This window comes from Odocoileus virginianus, chromosome 20 (genome assembly GCF_023699985.2).
Source record: "Odocoileus virginianus isolate 20LAN1187 ecotype Illinois chromosome 20, Ovbor_1.2, whole genome shotgun sequence".
NCBI classification, from domain to species: Eukaryota; Metazoa; Chordata; class Mammalia; order Artiodactyla; family Cervidae; genus Odocoileus; species Odocoileus virginianus.
This window is the reverse complement of record NC_069693.1, coordinates 1,757,063-1,779,668: the sequence shown is the minus strand read 5'-3', so window position 1 is coordinate 1,779,668 and position 22,606 is coordinate 1,757,063. Positions and strand designations below refer to the sequence as shown.

At 48.3% G+C, this 22,606-nt stretch overlaps 2 protein-coding genes across 8 annotated transcripts in view; one reads left to right on the top strand and one right to left on the bottom strand.

Annotated features, from left to right (window-relative positions):
• The window catches only part of LOC110137814 (zinc finger protein 772-like), a 35,015-nt gene extending 21,142 nt beyond the window's left edge, over positions 1 to 13,873 (bottom strand). Inside the window, exons 1-4 of one of the 5 annotated variants that reach the window (XM_070451690.1) lie at positions 13,780 to 13,873; positions 3,921 to 4,047; positions 3,290 to 3,412; positions 825 to 2,683 (exon numbers count right to left, since the gene is read on the bottom strand). In XM_070451690.1, coding sequence (XP_070307791.1) covers positions 1,536 to 2,683; positions 3,290 to 3,412; positions 3,921 to 3,954 — 1,305 coding nt within the window. In that variant the 5' untranslated portion in view covers positions 3,955 to 4,047; positions 13,780 to 13,873 and the 3' untranslated portion in view covers positions 825 to 1,535. The other 4 variants (XM_070451687.1, XM_070451688.1, XM_070451689.1 and 1 more) reach the window with 4 other exon arrangements.
• Positions 13,874 to 14,092: 219 nt separating this feature from the next.
• On the top strand, positions 14,093 to 21,141 carry LOC110137833 (zinc finger protein 773-like). 3 transcript variants are annotated; one of them, XM_020894497.2, is made up of 5 exons: positions 14,093 to 14,424; positions 16,165 to 16,203; positions 17,987 to 18,113; positions 18,576 to 18,674; positions 19,550 to 21,141. In XM_020894497.2, the coding sequence occupies exons 1-5, from the start codon at positions 14,335 to 14,337 to the stop codon at positions 20,659 to 20,661; spliced, it is 1,467 nt and encodes a 488-aa protein (XP_020750156.1). In that variant the 5' UTR covers positions 14,093 to 14,334; the 3' UTR covers positions 20,662 to 21,141. The 3 variants fall into 3 exon arrangements, with proteins under 3 accessions (XP_020750156.1, XP_070307797.1, XP_070307798.1); XM_070451696.1 differs by lacking the exon at positions 17,987 to 18,113 and having other exon boundaries at positions 14,096 to 14,424; XM_070451697.1 differs by lacking the exon at positions 17,987 to 18,113 and having other exon boundaries at positions 14,096 to 14,514.
• Positions 21,142 to 22,606: the final 1,465 nt, after the last annotated feature.

Sequence of the window (22,606 nt, the reverse complement as noted above, 5' to 3'; positions counted from 1 at the left end):
AGAGATAATCCAAAAGGAATCAGGAAACTTGGTTTCAAAGGTGCAAACATGTATCAAAACTCAATGGTAAAGAATCCAACGGGGGTTCAGGGATTTGATCCCTGGGTCATGAAGATCCCCTGGAGAAGGAAATGGCAACCCACTCCAGTATTCTGGCCTAGAAAATCCCATGGATAGGAGGACAGAAGCCTGGAAGACTATAATCCATGAGTTAACACACACATAAAAACATCAAATTATACACTGTAGATGTGTAATTACAGAATATTTTCATTGTATTTTAGACAGTAACCATCGCCGTAAGATCATGAGACACAAATACGAGAGTCCTGAGAATTTCCATAAACCCTCATACCAAAGTCACAGTGATGGACAGGTTTGTGGTTGTGTAACCTTTAAAAGAGTTACATTCCCTGTAATTGGCTATGGTCTCCCAACTTCCTATTAATCAGTGTCTATCAATTATGATTCCTAACTGGTCCTTGTAGGTGACAGTGACATCTGCCTACCAAATAACAGCTTACCAAATAATAGATGTCAGGAATGTCAGCAGGTCCCAGGGAATCAAATTCTGAAACATTCCCTGGGAACAAGGGATCCAATTCATGCTGCTCCCACATACATCAGAGGTTGACAAGACCTTGACAACTTGCTCAAGGAGACCTTGGTCACACAAATCATCTCAGCATACAGGACACACAATTAGCCTGCAAAGCCTGGTATTCTTTCCCAGGAGGCCTTGAGCAGCGATGTAAATTAGGCTGAAACTAGAATAAGAGCTGTTCTTTCTTCACCATTCTGCAAATACCACTGAGACTCAACAGTTGGCGCTCACACAAGCTGTTTATTCTTTCAGGCTGGCAAGCCCAATTCTGTTCTCAACTCAACCCAGAGAGTGAACAAAATTCCCAGGAGTAAAGATAGCTTAGAAACTAAGGCATGTGTTGCAAAACCAGAACAATATGAGGCAGACAAGTTTCCAGGTCAGGTGACTCAGGGGCTGGTCAAACTCATCACAAGGGTCACAAGAGACCAACACAGTCTGATAAATGGACATCTCTGCGGGCAACCAGCAGAACTGAGCTTGCATTCTTCTGACCCAAACTGGGTCACACCCATGCTTCCACCAGTAGGGAGCAGGAAGGAATGAAGATCATCAATAGCGTCAGGCTACCGATGGTGCCCTCTAGGGAAGACAGGAAGAGCAGAGATCTTGCCCATCAAAGCATCTGGGGTGACATACGCACAGTGTGGGGCCCTGCTGTTGCACAGATGTATGGCTTCTTTCAGACGCTGGCAGTGACACACTTTTGGCAAGCATACAGAGGCCTTTCACAGTGGCCAAGGCATGTTACAAAGTGCAAAACTGCCTCAGAACGCTTCCCACAGAGCTGGCACACAGAAGAATCTCCTCAGGGTGGGAGTTCAAACAAGAGGCTCATCTTCCAGCTTACGGCTACTCACGAAGGCTCCTCTCGGAGCCTCTCTCTGGTGTCACCCACTATGTTGAATAAGACAGAGTATTTCCTGCTCTCCTAAGACCTTTCTCCAGCATGAACCTTCCAATGTCTGATGAGGGAAGCCCTTTGCCTGAAGGCTTTCCCACACTCACTGCATTTATACGGCCTTTCTCCAGTGTGGATTCTAAGGTGCTGGATAAGCACATGTTTGTGGCTAAAGGCTTTTCCACACTCACTGCACACATACGGCTTCTCACCATTGTGAACTCTCTGGTGGGCAATAAGATCGGAGCTTTGGCTGAAAAACTTCCCACATGCAATGCACTCATAAGGCCGTGCCCCAGTATGAACACTCCAGTGTTTAATGAGTCTGTATTTGTGGCCGAAGTATTTCCCACATTCGCTGCACTCATAAGGCCTTTCTCCAGTGTGGATGCTCTCATGCTGAACAAGTGTGGATTTGTGACTGTAGGCTTTTCCACATTCGCTGCACTTGTAAGGCCGTGCTCCAGTGTGGACTCTCTGGTGTACAATGAGATTAGAGCTATGATTAAAAACTTTCCCACATATGCCACACTCATAAGGCATCTCTCCAGTGTGGATCCTCTGGTGCTGTGCAAGTATGGGTTTGCGGCTAAAGGTTTTCCCACATTCGCTGCACTTGTAAGGCCTCTCTCCAGTGTGGACTCTCTGGTGTTGAACAAGTGAGTCTTTGCGGCTGAAGGCCTTCCCACATTCGCTGCACTCATAATGCTTTTGTCCACTGTGAAAGACCTCTGCACAGTGGGTGTCACTTTGTGGCTTCCACTTGCTAAGAGGGTAATGGTGCTGAAACACGCTTGAGCCGGTTGGGAAATCCTCACAACCCTCCCCCGTGGTAAAGGATGTCTCCGACAACTGGACAGGGCAGCTGCTCACAAGAAGGGCCCTGTGCATGTCCCTTCTGCGGGGTTTCTCTCCACTGTGCTGATTGTGGAGGGTGAAGTTTGCACTGAACCACAGCTGTTTCCCACATGCCACAGACAGGTATGGTTTCTGCCCAGGACGTGTTTCCTGATGCTTAGCCATATGCAGAACATCTCTCAAGATCGGGCCACATGTCTCACAGGGGTGGGCCTTCTGGGAAGATGGAATTGTCTTAAGAATCATGCCCTGAGACACTCTTTTTACAGAAATGCTCTGCTCAAAACGGATCTCATCCTCCTCCATTCCATGCCAACAACCTGAAAGCAGACAAATGCTGGTAAAGTACACAGTGACACTGGTGGGAAAGGGGCAGTTAATACAAATGTGTGTTTATCAAAACTAAGACTGAGGTCTGCCATCAGGACAAAAGGCCAGGGTGCAAGTTGGGGAAAGGGCTGCTCCACAGTCTTTGGCATCTAAATGTCACAGGCTGGAAGAGGCCTTGATGGGGAGAGGACACAGATCTGAGGAACAGCCCAGAAAGAGCCAGGGTCCCCAATGAAATCATCCACAAATGCATTGTAGGAAGGCCTTGGCGGCTGGGGAGACGTGCAGAAGAACAGTGTGCTTGCTAAACAGCTACAAACGAACAGAATAGCTGGTATTTAACAATTATTTGAAGTATGTGCACCTCTCACGACACACAAAGCATATAAGCCGGTGTTGGAGAGCAGTACAGAGGCGGCAGTGGAGAGGGACAGCTGAGACGTGGGCAGAGGCGAGGAACTGCCAAAGGTCACAGCAGAAACGGTGTGTGCAGACAGGGCAGTAAAGACAGGAACGAAGTGTGGGCAGTGGCACCGAGAGGCTGGAGACTGACCAGAACCCAGCCCGACATCGCACTTTCCCCAGCTCCCACTCACCAGGGGCACCTGCACTCTGAGCCTCTCTGGTCAGGGCTGGAGTCGTGTCGGCCCCGTCAGAGACCCAGGGCTCCCTGCCCAGCTCCTGTGGGGAAACCCCATGGGCCACGGAAGATGTGTATCCTAAGGAAAAGACAGGACAGGTAAATGGCCAGCACAGGTGTGGGTGACCCACCCCTCAGAGAAGAAACCTAAATATCATGAAAATAACTCTGAAGTATTGTACTGCAGGAATAACCTAGTGGTCCCAACAAGGAATGATTGTACTGGGTCCTTGGGATTCCTGATACAGGTAGGCTATGAGAAATGTCAGCTAGAGGAAGGGGGCACAACCTGGGGCACAAGAGTGCCGTGGATCTGGACAGAGGCACCCAGTCTGAGAGAGCACAAATCAGACATGATCCACTGGGTAACAAATGGACACATCATGCCTGCACTCCTCCATGCAAGCCTTCGGGGCAGCAGGTAGTGAGACTACTCAGAAACCAGAGGTGCTAGAGCCCACAGTTCACACCTGGCACCCACGGCATCTACTCCAGGGCGGGTGGTGGTACTGCCTATGGTTCTGATCTAGGAAACAGGGAAGAGGGAGAGCCCAGTCCAGGCACTGCAGGGGACAAGAGGGCCTTACCCAGTGAGGCCATCAGTGCAAAGTTCTCCAGCATCACTTCACGGTACAGGAGCCTCTGAGCCTCATCAAGGAGCCCCCACTCCTCCTGGGAGAAGGACACGAACACATCCTCAAAGGTCACATTTCCCTGCCACAATGGAGAGAGCAGTCTGTGAGCAGTCTCCTTCCCAAGGACCCCATCTGCCCCACAGAACTCCCCTGACCATTCCTACCCACCCAGCTCCTCAACGCAAGGGAAACACCAGCACCAGGTGCCATGTATGTCTGCTCTCTCCTCAGGGTCCCGTTGATCACTGTGTCCACCCACAGCAACAACAGGCAGTTGGGGCAGAAAGGCCTGTCTAAACTCTGGGGCTGGCATGGGGCACAGCACTCCCACCCACCTCCTTCCAGCCAGTTCTTTGAAAGCTGCTAAAATCATGATTACCAGACAAAAAATGGGGAAAAAAAAAATGATTAGCAGACAACCAAAGTTAGGCTCATCTTTTTCCCTTAAGTCCCCCAAACCAGGGCCCAAGGGCCATCAATTCACACTCCTTTTCCACATCACATGCTCTTCTGGATCACTCTCTCACAGCTCTGGCCCCTTACCCAGTTGTTGGCCTCCACCATCACCTTCCTAGCTCAGTAACTGCCCCACAGAGAGCAGAGCCTGCTGGGTAATGTAGTTCACATACCACCAAACCTTGAGGAAATCGACGCATAATATAGGTGCGGAGCTGGTGCGCAGCCATTTGCAGGCACCTGTTACTGAGTATCCGTTACCAGGCAACCATTCCCGGGAGACAGCAGGAGGATGTTGCAGCTTGGCGCAGGGATCAGCACCTGCCCCATGACTCCAGGGTGCGGCAAACTGTGCCCTCCTGACTGTCCTAGTAAGTATGCCAAATGGACATTCTTAGGGTGGGAAGTGCTCTCTGCTCTGCTTCACTGCCTGCCCGAGTCCATCCCCATGGAACAAACCAAGATGTTCCTAACCAACAGCAGAGCCATAACTTTACTCCCCGTTTATGGTGCACTGATCAAACTCCCCAGTATAGCTATTCTCTAATGATCTCATGTGACTTCTGCCAATAAAAGTGCCGGCTGAAAGGAGCCATTTTGTCTTCCTGTCATGGAGAGCAGGAGGGTGCCCTGACTCCCCACTTGCCAAATTATATGTGTCTGTTTTTTCCTTACATGCTTGCTGTATCAGGTCTTTCTCACCAGCTGTGCTGGATGTGGCAGGAGGGTACTGTTCTGTTGCTGTAGTTTCTCCCTTGTCAACCTATATACATGCCATCTTCTACTTTTTGGATGTCTTTCTCCTGAACCCCTCCATATAACTTCAGCCCTGTGTCCAGCAGCTCACTGGATACCCCAAGGGTTCTCTGGCACATCTCAGACTCTCCACATGGCCACAAATAAACTACTGATACCCATAGGCAGAGTTACTTCTACCACTAACTTGCCCACCTCAGCTGATGGAGCTTCTACCCTTCTGACTGATATGGCCTAACACCTTGGGGCTGTCTCTTTCCTACACAGAAAATCTGACCCAAATGCTTCCATCTACACAGAGACCCCTCTGCCCCAACCATTATTACAACTTGCCTGGAATACAGAAGCAGCCTTCTCCCCAGTCTTTCTCCTCACCTCTATCCTAATGTCCTCAACCCTCACCACACAGCCTGTTCTCCACTTGAAATTCAGAATTGTCGTTCTTGCTGTACAGTCACTAAGGTGTGCCCAACTCTTTACGACCGCATGGATTGCAGCCCTCCAGGCTCCTCTGTCCATGGGATTTCCCAAGCAAGAACACTGGAGTGGATTGCCATTTCCTTCTCCAAGGGATCTTCCGAACCCAGGGATCAAACCTGGAATCTACAGGGAAGCTGTGAAAACCGAGATCAGATCAGATCACCTCCCTCCTCTGCTCCACACCTGCCATGGCGACAGCACCCTCAGAACAGAGGCCTAGCTGCTCAGTTGGCCACTTCAGGCCTGACTCCTGCTACCAGACTTGTTAAAGATCTGTAGTTTTTTTTGTTTTTTTTTTTTAAACTCCCAATTCAATCTCACCATCAGGTATGCTGGTTCCTGTGCCTGGAAAAACTGCCACACCTTATTCCAATGGCCACCAGGAGTCAGAGCGCTGCCATATAACCCCTGAACTGGACTGAGAAAACTCTGAGCTTGGTGTTTCTCAGGGGTCTTCAGACTCAAGAGCTGGGAGTACAAGGTAAAGTGTTCTATGACATCACAATCCTGGAACCCTGATGGGTGAGGGTGAAGGTGGAATAGATAAGAGACTGGACATCCTGTCTCACCTGTATAAATCCCATAATTAATTCTGAGGTCGGAGAACCGGTAGGTACAGGGAGACTGTGAGAAAGAAGCAACCACGAAAGAGCCCCAAGAGAGCCTCAGGCCTCTCTCCTGCTGCTGCTCGCCACAAGGACCTGGGGCTGACAGTCTGCCCTGTGTGCCGCAGTCCTCAGGGCCATCTAACAACTGCGTGGCCTTGCACTATCCCTCAACATTGCTGGGCTCCACTGTCCGCACTCTCATGTCAAGTCTGTTCACATCTGGACAGTCTACATTTTAAACCATCTTTGGTGGTCTCTTTGTTTAGAACCTTCCGTGCCCCCATCACCTTCAGAACGAACGCACAGCTGCTCAGACCCTCTGATCTTTTCAGACACCAAAGACTCAGACTCCAGGTTTCCCAAACGCTCTGCACATTCCGGCCCCACCTTCTGTAAAGTCCTGTCATCCCATCACGCGGGCTGTCAGAAATGTCCGCCCAAGAGCGCCCCCACAGTCGGAACACAGGGCCCCACAGCTGGGGCTCTGAGGCTTCCTTCTTTCGAGGCTTTAGGATTCAGAGACGGAGGAGGAGGGAGGACCCGGGGGCGCAGCACCCACCTGCGCCGGGTCCGTCAGCACGGCGGCGGCCATCGGCACCCGAGGACTGGGGAAGACGAGCAGCTACAGAGCGACAGGTGCTAGGTCGCGGGCTCCGGCGGCCCGGTCACCCGAGCACCGCCACTACCAATCCTCAAGTCCGCCTCTCTCTACAGCAACAACGCCGCTCACGTTTTCCGCGGCGCGTCACCTCGTGTGTGACGTAGCCTTCTGGAGACGGACCTGGCGGACTAATCCGAAAGCAAACAATACGTCCGCCCAAAACGAGAATAGGAAGTCCCGCCCAGGCATCGTCCCTGTGAACGGAAACTCCTCTTTCTTGGGGCTTCATTGGCCCAGAGCTGCCGAGGCTCCTGGGTAATGTAGTTCCCACAGCACCAACGATGAAGTGGGGCATTGGCGCCACCTCCAGGTCACAAGTGGAGCTACCTAGCTAACACCGCGTAGAAAAGGTTTCTTTCAGTTTGAGGATTAGGCAAAGCGTTGCATGCTCTTAAAGGAGGCACTCCTATGTTTCCAGGGAGTGTATTCTATAACGCAACACAGAAACGTTCAGTAGTCATGTATGGATGTGAGAATTGAACTATAAAGAAAGCTGAGCGCCGAAGAATTGATGCTTTTGAACTGTGGTGTTGGAGAAGACGCTTGAGAGACCCTTGGACTGCAAGGAGATCCAACTAGTTCAGTTCAGTCGCTCAGTGCCCAACTCTTCACAACCCCATGGACTGCAGCATGCCACGCCTCCCTGTCCATCACCAACTCCCGGAGTTTACCCAAACTTATGTCCATTGAGTCGGTGATGCCATCCAACCATCTCATCCTCTGTCATCCCCTTCTCCTGCCCTCAATCATGCCCAGTATCAGGGTCTTTTCAAATGAGCTCTCAGCTTTTCACCTGAGCTCTTCACATCAGGTGGCCAAAGCACCGGAGTTTCAGCTTCAACATCAGTCCTTCCAATGAACACCCAGGACTGATCTCCTTTAGGATGGGCTGGTTGGATCTCCTTGCAGTCCAAGGGACTCTCAAGAGTCTCCTCCAACACCACAGTTCAAAAGCATCAATTCTTTGGTTATAAGCTTTCTTTACAGTTCAACTCTCACATCCATACATGACAACTGGAAAAACCATAGCATTGTCTAGACGGACCTTCGTTGGCAAAGTAATGTCTCTGCTTTTTAATATGCTGTCTAGGTTGGTCATAACTTTCCTTCCAAGGAGTAAGCATCTTTTAATTTCATGGTAGCAGTCACCATCTGCAGTGATTTTGGAGTAAAGGAAATCAGTCCTGAATATTCATTGGAAGGACCGATGCTGAAACTGAAACTCCAATCCTTTGGCCACCTGATGTGAAGAACTGACTCACTGGAAAAGACCTTAATGCTGGGAAAGATTGAAGGCGGGAGAAGAATGGGACGACAGAGGATGAGATGGTTGGATGGCACCACCGACTCAATGGACATGGGTTTGAGCAAGCTCTGGGAATTGGGGATGGACAGGAAAGCCTGGCATGGTGCAGTCCATGGGGTTGCAAAAAAGTCAGACACGACTGAGCAACATGGAGAATGCTCATCAGAAAAATCAAATGAACACACCAGATGCTAACACAAATCAGACCTCTACAGTGGGAAGCTAATATATGAAATGTTGTTATCAAATGTATACCCAGATTGTGAAGCGCTAGGATTGCTTCTGTGGGCCTCAGGATTTAGTCAGAAACAAGAGCAACAGAGACTCCAGACATGACCACCATGACATGAAAGTGCAGTAGGGATTTGGGGTGCTATCAAACAGGTGGACAATTCTGGTGTCTCTGGTTACTTTGGAAAATATTTGTCCTGCCATTACAATTAGTTTTTGTGTCTAACCCAGTGAGTAACACTTTTTTATAAGACATGTTATGGGGCCCAAGCTTGCTCTGCTCACTGTATTACAGGCCAATAAACTGGAAGACAACGAAGACATTGTTGGAACAAGGAATGACGACTTTATTCGGAAAGCTAGCAGACCCAGAAGATAGCAGGCTGGCATCTCAAAAAAACCATCTTCCCTCAGTCTGGACTCAGGTCACTTTTATGCAGAAGAGGTGGAGGGGTTCACTGCACCCCTGAAACCAATGGCTAAGTGGGGCTGCTTTAGCTAGGGCCTGCCCTACCCCATTACAGAAATATTTCTCACTCTGTATACACAGATGTATTCAATTCATTTTAGGTATCATAAAAATATCTGAAGAGAAAAGTGACCAGAGAAATTTCCATTTACTAAGGTATGAGATGGACAGGGAAGCATGGAGTGCTGCACTCCAAGGAGTCACAAAGGGACACAGCTGAGCAACTGAACTGAACCGACTGAAGTTACGGGAAGGTCATTCTGGCTTACACAAAAATTTAACTTGGACTTTAGGCTAATCAAAACAGCCTGTTTGTGGCCTATCGAATATGCACTGCATATCTGCATTAGTTATTAAAGAAAAGAACACACTGACCAGAAGTAAAGACTGTCCATTCTTGAGATAAAGATAAAAACATCTCCCCTTCGTGGGATGCCAAAGCTGGTACTCCTTTGATGATAAAACTCCTTTGCCAGGTGCCAAGGCCATATTGAGTTGGGTATATGCTGCTGTGTTTTTTGATTTTTGGGATCCTTGACCACGTCATCACCTACATTCAGAACTCAGTCTTTGCTTCATCACCAGGTTTTTTATATTGGGCATAGCACTGGCAAAGGAAACTTGGTAACGTATAATTGGTTCACTCTAAGGAAACCACTTTCTTATGGTCCTCAAGATCCTCTTTATGTCCTTCAAGAGAATGAAATACTGGAGCACCAGCTGCGCAGGGACATTGAAATACAAGCCCATCTACAATAAGGATGGTCTTTAGAGAGTCTGGCAGAGTTTCTCACTATGATTTCTCCTCCACCACAATATCTGCAGCTCTGTTACTCAATGCAAGTCCATGTGGCCCACCAACAGTGAGGCCAAATTATACCAAAATGTAGGATTTTGGAGCAGTGAAAGGTTCACTGCAGAGACAGGTAAGGAAATGGATGTCTCATGCCCAAAACCCCGAACTCCCTAAAAGTTTTAAGAAAAACTGAAAAGTCAGGGAGGGGTGTGGTTAGTTGTATTGGGTAGAAAGTTAGACATGAGCGTTGAGGGGAGGCCTGCCTGAAAGGGATGCAAGCTGATCTCTAAACTCCATCCCAGACATACCCAGGAGAACTCACATATATGCTACAAAATAACTGCAGAGACTTTTCAACTGCTACACATGTGCCCTAGGCACACAGTGGATACAAAATGACCACAGGAGCTTCTCCAAGTAACCTTGGGCAGTTGGGCAGTTAGGCAGTTAGGAGCTGATAAGGGATTTATGACTAGTCTACACCTAATTATCATAGGTGAAATTATGGGGAGATATAAACAACATAGCCTGCTGTTATGTAAACTATAATTGTTAATCAGCCTTGAGCGTATGCCCATTTGTATTCCCTTTCATAGATTCGTGGTGGGTACAAGCCCTACTTTGTACAGGACATAACCAAAAGGAGTTGTTGTTGCTCAACCTTTGCTCCAAGGAGCAAGTGTCATTTAATTTCATGGCTGCAGTCACCAACTGCAGTGATTTTGGAGCCTCCCAAAAATAAAGTCTGTCACTGTTTCCATTATTAAGTTCAATTCGGTTGTTCAGTCGTGTCTGACTCTGCGAACCGAGGCGCAGCACGCCAGGCCTCCCTGTCCATCTACAACTCCCGGAGTTTACCCAAACTCATGTTCATTGAGTCAGTGATGCCATCCAACCATCTCATCCTCTGTCGTCCCCTTCTCCTGACTTCAATCTTTCCCAGCATCAGGGTCTTTTCAAATGAGTCAGCTCTTTGCATCAGGTGGCCAAAGTACTGGAGTTTCAGCTTCAACATCAGTCCTTCCATTGTTACCTCATCTATTTGCCATGAATTGATGGGACCAGAGGCCATGATCTTAGTTTTTTGAATGTTGAGTTTCAAGCCAGCTTTTTCACTCTCTTCTTTCACTTTCATCAAGAGGCTCTTCAGTTCCCCCTTTGCTTTCTGCCATAGAGTGGTGTCACTTACATACCTGAGGTTATTGACATTTCTCCTGTCAATCTTGATTCCAGCTTGTGCTTCATCCAGCTTGGCATTTCACATCATGTACTCTGTATATAAACTAAATAATGGGGGGGGGGCTATATACAGCCTTGATGTACTCCTTTCCCAATTTGGAACCAGTCTGATGTTCCATGTCTGGTTCTAACTGTTGCTTCTTCACCTTCATACAGGTTTCTGAGGAGGCAGGTAAGATGGTCTGGTATTCCCATCTTTTAAGAATTTTCCACAGTCTATTGTGATCTACATGGTCAAAGGCTTTAGCATAGTGAAGCAGAAGTACATGTTTTTTTCTGGAATACTCTTGCTTTTTCTATGATCGAACAGATGTTGGCAATTTGATCTCTGGTTCCTCTGCCTTTACTAAATCCAGTTTGAACATCTGGGAGTTCTCACTTCACATAGTGTTGAAATCTAGCTTGGAGAATTTCGAGCATTACTTTGCTAACATGTGAAATAAGTGCAATTGTGTGGTAGTTTGAACATTCTTTGGCATTGCCCTTCTTTGGGATTGGAATGAAAACTGACCTCTTCCAGTCCTGTGGCCACTGCGGAGTTTTCCAAATTTGCTGGCATATTGAGTGCAGCACTTTCACAGCACCGTCTTTTAGAATTTGAAATAGTTCAACTTTGAAAAGACCCTGATGCTGGGAAAGATTGAAGGTGGGAGGAGAAGGGAATGACAGAGGATGAGATGGCTGGATGGCATCACTGACTCAAAGGATGTGAATTTAAGTAAACTCCGGGAGTTGGTGATGGACAGGAAAGCCTGGAGTGCTGTGGTCCTTGGGGTTGCAAAGAGTTGGACATGACTGAGTGACTGAACTGAACTGAACTGGAATTCCTTCACCTCCACCAGTTTTGTTCGTAGTGATGCTTCCTAAGGCCCACTTGACATCGCACTCCAGGATGTCTGGCTCTAGGTGAGTGATCACACCATCGTGGTTATCTGGGTCATTAAGACCTTTTTGTTTGGTATAGTTCTGTGTATTCTTGCCACCTCTCCTTAATATCTTCTGCTTCTGTTAGGTTCCTACTGTTTATGTTCTTCGTTGTGCCCTTCTTTGCATGAAATGTTCCCTTGGTATCTCTAATTTTCTTGAAGAGATCTCTAGTCTTCCCATTCTATTGTTGGCCTGTATTTCTTTGCATTATTCACTTAGGAAGTCTTTCTTATCTCTCCTTGCTATTCGTTAGAATTCTGCATTCAAATGGGTATATCTTTCCTTTTCTCCTTTGCCTTCAGCTTACCTTCTTTTCTCAGCTATTTGTAAATTCGCCTCAGGCAATCATTTTGCCTTTTTGCATTTCTTTTTCTTGGGGATGGTTTTGATCACTACGTCCTGTACAGTGTTTGCAAACCTCCCTCCCTAGTTCTTCAGGCACTCTATCAGATCTAATTCCTTGAATCTATTTGTCACTCCTACTGTATAATGGTAAGGGATTTGACTTAGGTCATACGTGAATGGCCTAGTGGTTTTCCCTACTTTCTTCAATTTAACTCTGAATTTGGCAACAAAGGGTTCTTGATCTGAGCCACAGTCAGCTTCCAGTCTTGTCCTTTGCTGACTGTATAGAGCCTCTCCATCTATGACTGCAAAGAATATAATCAATCTGATTTTAGTATTAACCATCTGGTGATGTCCATGTGTAGAGTCTTCTCTTGTGTTGTTGGAAGAGGGTGTTTGCTATGACTGGTGTGTTCTTTGGGAAAACTGTTAGCCTTTGCCCTGCTTCATTTTGTACTCCAAGGCAAAACTTGCCTGTTACTCCAAGTATCTCTTGACTTCCTACTTTTGCATTCCAGTCCCCTATGATGTGTGTGTGTGTGTGTGTGTGTGTGTGTAGTTCTAGGTGTTGTCGGTAGGCCTTCATAGAACCATTCAACTTCAGCTTCTTTGACATTAGTGGTTGAGGCATAGACTTGGATTCTGTGATATTGGTTTGCCTTGAAAACTAACCAAGATCATTCTTTCATTTTTGAGATTTCACCCAAGTATTGCATTTCAGACTCTTTTGTTGACTATAAGAGATACTCCATTTCTTCTAAGGGCTTCTTGCCCACAGTAGTAGATATAACAGTCATCTGAATTAAATTTGTCCATTCCAGTCCATTTTAGTTCACTGATGCCTAAAAAGGAGAAGACTAGAAGTATAAAAGGGGAAAGCCAAGACGGCTTGACTGGAGGATGAGGAGGACTGCTTTGGGACTGTGAAACTAATAAACCAACCTGATGGTTGTTGCAAATTTTGGCTTCAGATCACTTGTTCTTGAGATCAAGTCACGGTCAAATGATTTTTCTATAAGCCTAGAGCAAATGAATGTTATTCTCTGTTATAAGGAGAAAGGGCAAGAGCCCAGGGCACAACTTTCACCCTCCAAGGTCTAGGTCCTGGCTGATGAGGGGAGAGTTCCTGCTTGGGCCCATAATCCTGTCAGGGAACATTCACCCAGTGCTCAATCTGGGTCCTCCTGCCAGTGTCCAGGCTTGGCAAAGAGAGGCAGGTTTTAGCCGGCAGTGCCCTCAAGGTCAGGCCCCCAGACCCTGCACAGCTGTCATCATTGAGGGAACCAGGTGCCCAGGACCCAACTAGCCCTCAGGCTCCTCTGATGCCCCAACGGGAGTGGCGTGCACGTGCGTCCCAGGTCCTGCGGACTGCGACCCGTGCACACTGCTGCTGCCACCAGGTCATGGAGGCAGGGATGGCAGAGAGGTTCCCCGTTGCCTCAAGACCCAGGTCCCACCAGCGGGCCAGGGTGGCAAGGGCTCTGGAGCTCAGTAGGACACGGCCCCAGCCTCCCCCCAGCAGTGCCCCCCAGCTCACCTGCAGCCGTGAGGCCTGGAAGGTCCCCGGGAGAAAGCCACCCTCTGCCACACTCTCCACCAGAGGACCAACACCTGGCCGGTTGGCCCAGCGGGACCTCTAACCGCCCTACCTAGGTCTGGAGCTAGCAGTCCCCACAGCTGTCTCGCGGTAACGGTTACCAGGTAAGGACTATGCGGTAACTGGCGCGAGCAAACGACTGCGCCCAGCCCCGCCCTATTACCTGTCCACTTCCTGAGGTTTGGCGGCGCGTGAACTACATTACCCAGCAGGCGCTGCTTCCTGCGGGGCCGGTGCTCAGCCGACAGCGCAGATAAGTCCCCATTGGAACCCGCGGGGCGGGACTTCCGCCTTCGGTGGTGGGAAGGGGCGGTCGTTTTGGGGGTCTTTTGGGTCTCTGTGTTTGATGAGAGGTTCCGGGAAGCTGATGTTGAACTGGGGTGACGGGAGAGGGAAGGCGCGAGAGGAGGCCGGCGTTCTCTTCTCGGCACTAATGTGGGTCTGACGTTCAGCAGCGGCGCCCGGGAGTCACCTGATTCCTACTCCGGGGCAGGGATGCCTGGGGCCCGACCTGGTCCACAGCTCCTGGCCCCGCTCCGCCCACAGAGTCCAATGGCACCGGCCGCTCTGACAGTCCCGCCTGAGGTAAATGTTCGTCCTCCGGTCTCACCGCCGTCGCCCCACTAGACGCTAAAGGCCACCTTGATCGTCCCCTGCTCAAGACCCTGGGTCCAGGTCTGTAAGGAGATAGTGGGTGAGAGGCCGTATTTCTGTCAGCCAGTATGATGGGGCGTGGGAGAGGGTTACAGGCCGCGGGACCGGCACGATCAAAGCCTTGAAACAGTAACAGAACTGAGAGTCTTAAACTTGAGATTTGTCTGGAGTCTGCACGCAACCGCATGAGAGGATGAGTCACACGGGACAAGGCAGCCGCAGCAGCTGGACCTTCATTGTGCGGCCGCCAATAGCCAGGGAGGGTTGTGAAGAGGAGAGGCTCAATCTGTGTGTCAAAATTGTCCAAAGTCTTCGCAAGGAAAAAGAGACAGGGGTAGTGGTGATGAGAGTGTGAGTGGAGACTATCCCTAACCCTAACCTGTGAGGAAGTAAATACCATGGAGTGCTGGTGGCCAGAGAGAGGAGAAATGATCAGGTCTCTCACAGGCTTTAAAAGTGGGACAGGAAAAAAAAAAAAGTGGGACAGACAGGATTTCCTGCTGCACCAGCTGTGGCTGTGAAGGACGAACCTGTTTTTTTGGTTTGCAAGGAGCAGGTTTCAGGGAAAAGATGGGAGTTGGATTTGGACGTGGCAACCCTGGGGTTTCCCAGAGTGGACGTGTTGCATGGGCAACTGGCTTACTCACCTGAGGGGTTCCGGGGTTCCAAGGAGGAATCTGGGCTGGAGATATCCAAGGGATGGTGGGGAGTGGTCTGGTCCGCAGCACGGACTGGGGCTTATATTTAGAAGGAAGAATGTTAAGGTTTTTATTTCAGATGAGCCTGCAGGGTGGGCCACCTCCAGAGGGGTGGATTCCTGTGCTCCAAAGTGTTTCTGGCTGGTTTGGAGGAATGGTTAGCAGACCCAGGTCTGGGCTGGAGACTGAGATGGTCAGTGGTGTAGATTTGCCATGCCAGGCTCAGCAGGCCCTCTTTTCCCCTCGTGGAGAAAAAGAACACTCAGGCTAGTAGGGCATCTCCTTTGATGCCTAAGTTCCCCCAGCTTTTAGGACAGGGGGGATGAGTAGCTGCTCCAGTGGAAAGGCCTCTAGCAGGCTTCCCTCCAGGAGGGTGTATATACCAGGCAGCCAGTTGCCAACTGGACTAGTAGCTACTCAGTTTTCTCAGGCCCAATCCCCCAGTTCCTTATCTTGTGAGTTTATGAAATAAATACTCATTTAACACTAACTGGTGAAAATACATATATACATATGTACATAAATATGTATGTAATATACATACACACATAGGCAGTTAAGACAACACAGCTCTAACAAGCTAACATATAATAATTAGTTGAAATATCAATATCCTGCTAAGCATTTGATTAAATAAAACATCTTCAATATTATATTTTCTTAGTTAAAAGGCATGTTGAAAAAGTACATTTTTAATACCAATCAGGAAATACTGACAGAAGCATCACTTATGAGGACCGTGAGAGTCAATAGTTAGAACTTGATGCATAGAAATGAGCAAACAATAGCCCTCTTGGGTGGATACCATTATTATCCACATTTGACAGATCACAACACTGCACAGGGAGGTCGAGGATTTGTCCAAGATTACACTGCTGTTGAGAGGCATGTATCACTGAGGACTGCGGTACCTTGGTTGAGCCACTGGGGCCCAATATTACTGCCTGCTTCTCATGGCCTGGCTTTTCCACAGGTTGCTGTGGCTGCAGAGTGGCTTCCAGACCATGAAGAGGTAAGTGATAAAGTGTCCTAGATCCGTACCCTTTTCACCTCCCACTTGCCTGGGCTCCAGGATTATAGCATCCTGGGACTTGTTTTACCTGCTATGCTCCTCACCCTGCCATCTAAGATCCCTGGAAGGTGGTCATCCAAGATCAGGTTCCTGAGTGCAGACCAGGAATCATATGGTTTGGTTCCCATTTCTGGCAGCCAGTGGCATGAGGCCTAGAAGAGAGTCCATTCACTGTGATCATGAGAAAATATTAGAAGAGGTGAGGTTGAGTTAGGAATGCCCGGCAAACTTAGGTCCCCCTTACGTGTGGTGAAAACAGCAAGAAGCAGAGAAGTTAGACCTGGAATGGTGGTCTGCAGAGGTGTGCCTCAATTCAGAGGGTGGTGGGAGCCACAGGGGGTTTAGAGCCAAAGAAGGAACTGATCTGAGCCAGGCTTAATAAGCAGACTGTTGGGTGGTAGGGAGACCAGGGAGGAGGCTACTACAGTAGCCCAAGTGAGTGTGGTGGTAGATGGGCCAGAGTAGTGGCAGTGGAGGTGCGCAACGTGTTGGGAGTGTGTGTTTGTTCTTTCAAGTAGGTCTGAGCAGACTATCTGATGTGAAAGGTTAGGAGAGAAAAGAGGAAGAGTCAGGTGATTCTGAGATGTTTGGCCTCAGTAGCTTGAAGGAGGGAAGTGCCACCACATCCAAGTCAGTGGCAAGCGGAATTCTCACTGGGAATAAGGAGTTAGGTTCTGGCTGTTGAACCCAGAAACCCTCGATTGAATTCCTCCCCTGGGCACCTGGACCCACAGGCTAGAGTTCAGGTGAAGGGTTCATATTGGATTCACCCACAGTGTGGGTGGTGCATGGGCCAGGATGGAGCTGTGATCAGATTTGGCAGGGAGTACCTTCAGTTCCCGTGGCAGTGCATTAGGTAACAAGGGAGGGGAGTGTGGGGCTGAGGACTGGGTCTCTTGCTGGATGGGGTGCTGGGTTTCATAGAAACACATGAGGGGAGTGTAGTGGTCATGGTGGGGAGGCATTGTAGCAGGGAGGAGGATCTGGCTGGAGGCCAGGTTTCCATGGGGAGTGGACATGAGATGTAGGTGGAGACCAGGCAGGGAGATGAGAGCAAAGCTGGTGCTACTGCTGATTCATCCAGCTGTGGACTCCCCAGGCTCTTGTTCTTATCACTATAGGAACCTGGAGGTCAGCACAAAGTCACATGGGGTCCCCTGGGACTGTTGGTGGGCATGATGTGAGACAAGTGGACCTGGGCTTTGAACAAGTGTCAGAGGACGCTAAGACTGGTCAGGGGACTGCTTTGTAACACAGAATGGAAGAGGGCTGAGTGTACCTGAGATCGACTCCAGGTTTCAAGATGCTGAGGTGAAGCCAGGGTAAGGGCCGAGTAGGGTCAGGGCCATGAGGGAGGTGTGGTGTGAAGAACAGTATGCATGCTGGGAGAGAGTGCCAGCTGATGGCCCCAGGCCCTTGTGCTTGGGTGAAAGGAGAAGGGGACTCAATTTTGGTTGTTCGTGGGAACCACAGTCTGAAGGATCCTGGGTGAATTGTCTTTCAGAAGGGTGAGGCTTTGTAGGTCAGCACCAGAGCTCAGATGACACCTGTCCCCCACCTGTTGTTGCTGAGGGCAGAACATGGTGATCGCTGGGGTGGCCAGGAGGGTGGGCATCAGCAACACCAGGGCCTGGTATCTCCACTGAGGCGGGGAGCTCGGGAGGAGGGTTAGAGTCCCAGGAAAGAAGGCTGCATGTAAACTGAACCATCCCCATCGTGGCAGGGCCGAGTGACCTTTGAGGATGTGGCTGTCTACTTCTCCTGGGAGGAGTGGGGGCTCCTTGATGAGGCCCAGAGGCTCCTGTACCACGGGGTAATGCTGGAGACCTTCTCACTGATGGCCTCTCTCGGTAAGGTCCTTGCATCCTATATCTCCCCCCCTCTCCAAGGGCAGGTCCATCCCTCCCAAAGCTGGTCTGGTACTCCCTCCTTTCTTGTGTCCTAGAGTAGGTATAACAGCCAAGCCTGGGTGCACCACCCCCTTCTGTCCCCAAGCTGCTCCACGGTTGTACAGGAATGGGTTTAGGGATCCCAAGTGTTGCGGTCAGATGGATCCTACACTGCTGGCCTCTCCCTGGCCTGGTGATGCCAAAGAGATCCACAGCAGTCCAACACCCCACTTTGGCCCTCTTCTTTTGGCTGATGTGGGATCTGCCTGTGTCAGGAACTGAGGTGCTGACCTGGCCATTGCTTGATCAGGATGTTCCTGCAGCATCTTTTTCCCACCTTCTTGTTGGTTACACTCAGCCTTAGTTCCTGTGGGCTGCTGAGGAGTGGGTCACTTTGACCCTCCTGCCTTGTTCCTTCCGTAGGACTCACATCGTTCAGGACCCATGACATGACTCAGCTGGAGCAGTGTGGGGAGCCCTGTGTGCCTTCCGAGGGAGTCTCAACCACAGCCACACCAGCAGGTACTTGGAGGGAGGTGGCAGAGGGTTGGGGTGAACCCAGGAATGAGTTTGCACCAGGAGTCTCCCCAGGGGGCCCTGATGTTTTGGTGTCAGAGAAGGGGCCAAGGCTGATTTCCATCTTTTTTCCCTCAGCTGCCCACTTCTCAGCTGCCAGGGCTGTCCCCTACCCTCTGTTCCACTCTGCAGTGCTCGCCAACAGTGGCTTCCTTTTCTAGTGTTTTATGACGTGGCTAGTCAGCTGTGGCCATGAGAGGAAACACAGGAGAGCCTAAGGAAAAAAAGTTGATTGTGCTCACAGGCCCAAAGAGGTAGTCACTACCCACCAAGGGGAGGAGCGGGGGTCACACTGGAGGGAGTGGGCTCTAACAAGCAGGGGGAAGTAGAGGGTGAGGACCTGTCAGCAGGTGCCTTTGTTGGTAGGGGGAGTACAAGAAAAGGCACAGTGGGATTTTATGGGTGCATCTGAACATAACTAGGTCACACTCAGGTGAGGACAAGAAGGTCTGCTTGTGCGGGGGACCAGCCTCCTCACACCAGTGTGCCTGGGCAGGGTGCTCTGGCCTGTGTGTTGGGATGCCGACGCAGCCAGAAATAGGGAGCTTCACAGGTTATGGTACAGTTGATGCTGTGGTATCTCAACATCCTTGGCAATGCTCACTGTGATGGGTGACACTTTCCACCTAAGTTGTGGTGATGCTAAAGGTCACTGGAAGATTTGGGTTTTGCCACTGAAGGCAAGTTGCGACAAAGGTGACAACTAAGAAGGGTCCCAGGAACGCCTTACTGCCTGTGTCAGACATGTGTGAGGGTGCTGCCCCATCCCGCCAAAGTCTACATACTCCACAGACACTTCATCAGCATTTCTGTGTTTGCAGGTTGTTGCTGTGGAGCAGAGGTTGACAAGGCACCTTCTGAGCAGAGTGGCTGTGTAGAAGTGGACAGAGCAAACCTTCACCAACACCAGGACTTGAACTCTGGAGAGAAACCCTCAACAAGAGAAGAGCATGAGAGGAGTGGGAAGATCTCCCCAGGAAGCTCTGGTCTTCCCAAGCCTCAGGCAGCTCCTAGTGGAGGGGAGCCATGCAGGAGCACCAGAAGTGGGGAAGGCGTTCCCCCTGGAAAAAGGCATTACAGGTGTAGTGAGTGTGGGAAAGCCTTTGGTCAGAAATACTTACTTGTTCAGCACCAGAGACTACACACGGGAGAAAAGCCGTATGAATGCAGTGAATGTGGGAAATTATTCAGCCATAAATCCAACCTTTTTATACACCAAATAGTTCACACTGGTGAAAGGCCTTATGGGTGTAGTGAATGTGGGAAATCCTTTAGCCGCAATGCTGACCTCATTCAACACCGGAGAGTCCACACTGGAGAAAAGCCTTTCAAATGCAGTGAATGTGGAAAAGCCTTCAGGCACAATTCCACACTTGTTCAGCATCACAGAATCCACACTGGAGTAAGGCCTTATGAGTGCAGTGAATGTGGGAAGTTCTTTAGCTTTAACTCAAGCCTCATGAAGCATCAGAGAGTTCACACTGGAGAAAGACCTTATAAGTGCAGCGAATGTGGGAAATTCTACAGCCACAAGTCAAGCCTTATTAATCATTGGCGAGTTCACACTGGAGAAAGGCCTTATGAATGCAGTGAATGTGGGAAATTTTTTAGCCAAAGCTCCAGCCTCGTGCAACACCGAAAAGTTCACACTGGAGAAAAGCCTTTTAAGTGCAATGAATGTGGAAGATTCTTTAGTGAGAATTCTAGCCTTGTTAAACACCAGAGAGTTCACACTGGAGCAAGACCTTATGGGTGCAGGGAATGTGGGAAATTTTTCCGCCACAGCTCCAGCCTTGTTAAGCATCGGAGGATTCACACTGGAGAAATGCCTTATGAGTGCAGCAGTTGTGGGAAGTCATTTAGCCAGCGTTTCAACCTTATACAGCACCAGAAAGTTCACAGTGGAGAAAAGTCTTGCAAGGTTCAAATGTGACTGACCCTTGCTTTTCTACCTGAGTATTAGATTTTCTTAAATAAATGTTTCTTCATTTGCTGTATATCCTTCAGAGCACTTCCAGAGGATTTAAATGATGTTTTTATAATTTTCACCCATTTCCCTGGGAAGCCGGCCTGCAAAGCTCCTCACACTGTCATGCTGGAAGCTGAGGCAAATATTTAATTAACTTTTAAAAAATGTGACATCTTATATTCTAAATTGTTATGCCATTTCACATTTCCTGGAGTGTTTTTGTTTTCCAGTCATATCTTTGCTGAGTTTTGCATGTAAAATATTGGCCATATATTTTTAGCAATTCTAGTAGATGTCTAGTAGTATTTCATTGTGGTTTAAATTTGCATTTCCCTAATGACTTGGTGTTCAGTATTTCTCCCTTTGTATTTGCCATCATATATTTTCTTTAGTGAATTACCTGATCAAAGTTTTTTGCCTACTATTAAAAGAACTGTCTTGCAATTTCTTAGTATGTTCTGGATGCAAATGACTCATTTGATGTACACTTTACCAATATTTACTCTAAGTCTGTGGCTTTGGTTTCCATTTCTTAACACTATCTTCCCTAGAGTAGAATTTAATTTTCTTGAAATACAACTTATCCATTTCTTATTTTATTGATTATACTTTTGGTATTGTGCTCTTTTTCTCTTATGGTACTTTATCATTGCCTGTTAAAAAAACAAAAACAAACCTTATCTGGGTATGCTATTGGAGCTCTAAGAGCCCTTTTAAATATCCAGTCTTGTGAAATTTTTGTTAATTTAAGTACAAAGAAGTTCAATATATGTAGAAATGTTTATGTATGAACATATCCCCTACCTATTCAGTGACAGCCTAGAATGCGGAGGTATTTCAGCAGCTGTGAGCATATTTAATGTCCAATTATTGGCTTATGAATACAGTATTTCAGTAAAAAGAATCAGAACACCTTATATAAGAGGCCACTTGTAGGTTAGAGCTGGAAAAGTTTACATAAGCCAAGGAAATATCCTTGCCTTAGAAAGTAAAGAAGTACTTAGGACTTCCCTTGTGGTCCAGTGGTTAAGACTCTGCATTCCCAATGCATGGGACAGGGTTTGATCCTTGCTTGGGGAACTAGGAATCCTGCATGCAGCCCCCAAAAAGTAAACAGTCAAAGAATAATGATGCAGTAGCTTTCTATTGCTGTACTGACAAATAACCACAAACCAATGGCTTCAACAACGCCAGTTTATTATAATATGGTTCTGTAGATCATACATCCAGTAAGAGAGGGATGGGTCTGACTAGGCTAAACTCAAGTTGTTACCAAGGTTGTGTTCTGTTTTTTTTTTTTTTTTTCCTGGAGTGTTTAAAGAAAACTGTTTCCTGCTCATTTGAGTTGTTGGACAATTTCAGTTCTTTGTGGTTCAATTCAGTTCAGTCACTCAGTAATGTTCAACTCTTGGTGACCCCATGGACTGCAGCATGCCAGGCCTCCCTGTTCATCATCATCTCCCAGAGTTGTCCATTGAGTCAGTGATGCCATCCAACCATCTCATCCTCTGTCATCCCCTTCTCCTCCTGCCTTCAATCTTTCCCAGCATCAGGGTCTTTTCAAATGAGTCAATTTTTCACATCATGTGGCCAAAGTATTGGAGTTTCAGCTTCAGCATCAGTCCTTCCAATGAATATTCAGGACTAGTTTCCTTTAGGGTGGACTGATTGGATCTCCTTACAGTCCAAGGGACTCTCAAAAGTCTTCTCCAACACCACAATTCAAAAGCATCAATTCTTAGGCACTCAACTTACTTTATAGTCCAACTCTCACATCCACACATGACTACTGGAAAAACCATAGTTTTGACTAGATGGACCTTTGTCGGCCAAGTAATGTCTCTGCTTTTTAATATGCTGTCTAGGTTGGTCATAACTTTCCTTCCAAAGAGCAAGCATCTTTTAATTT

Bases quoted from the DNA above. Each gene is read 5' to 3' on its own strand.
- LOC110137833 (XM_020894497.2), top strand. From the start codon at position 14,335: ATGCCTGGGGCCCGACCTGGTCCACAGCTCCTGGCCCCGCTCCGCCCA. The intron at 14,425-16,164 runs GTAAATGTTCGT...GCTTTTCCACAG, and splicing joins CTCTGACAGTCCCGCCTGAG to GTTGCTGTGGCTGCAGAGTG. The intron at 16,204-17,986 runs GTAAGTGATAAA...CCATCGTGGCAG, and splicing joins GGCTTCCAGACCATGAAGAG to GGCCGAGTGACCTTTGAGGA.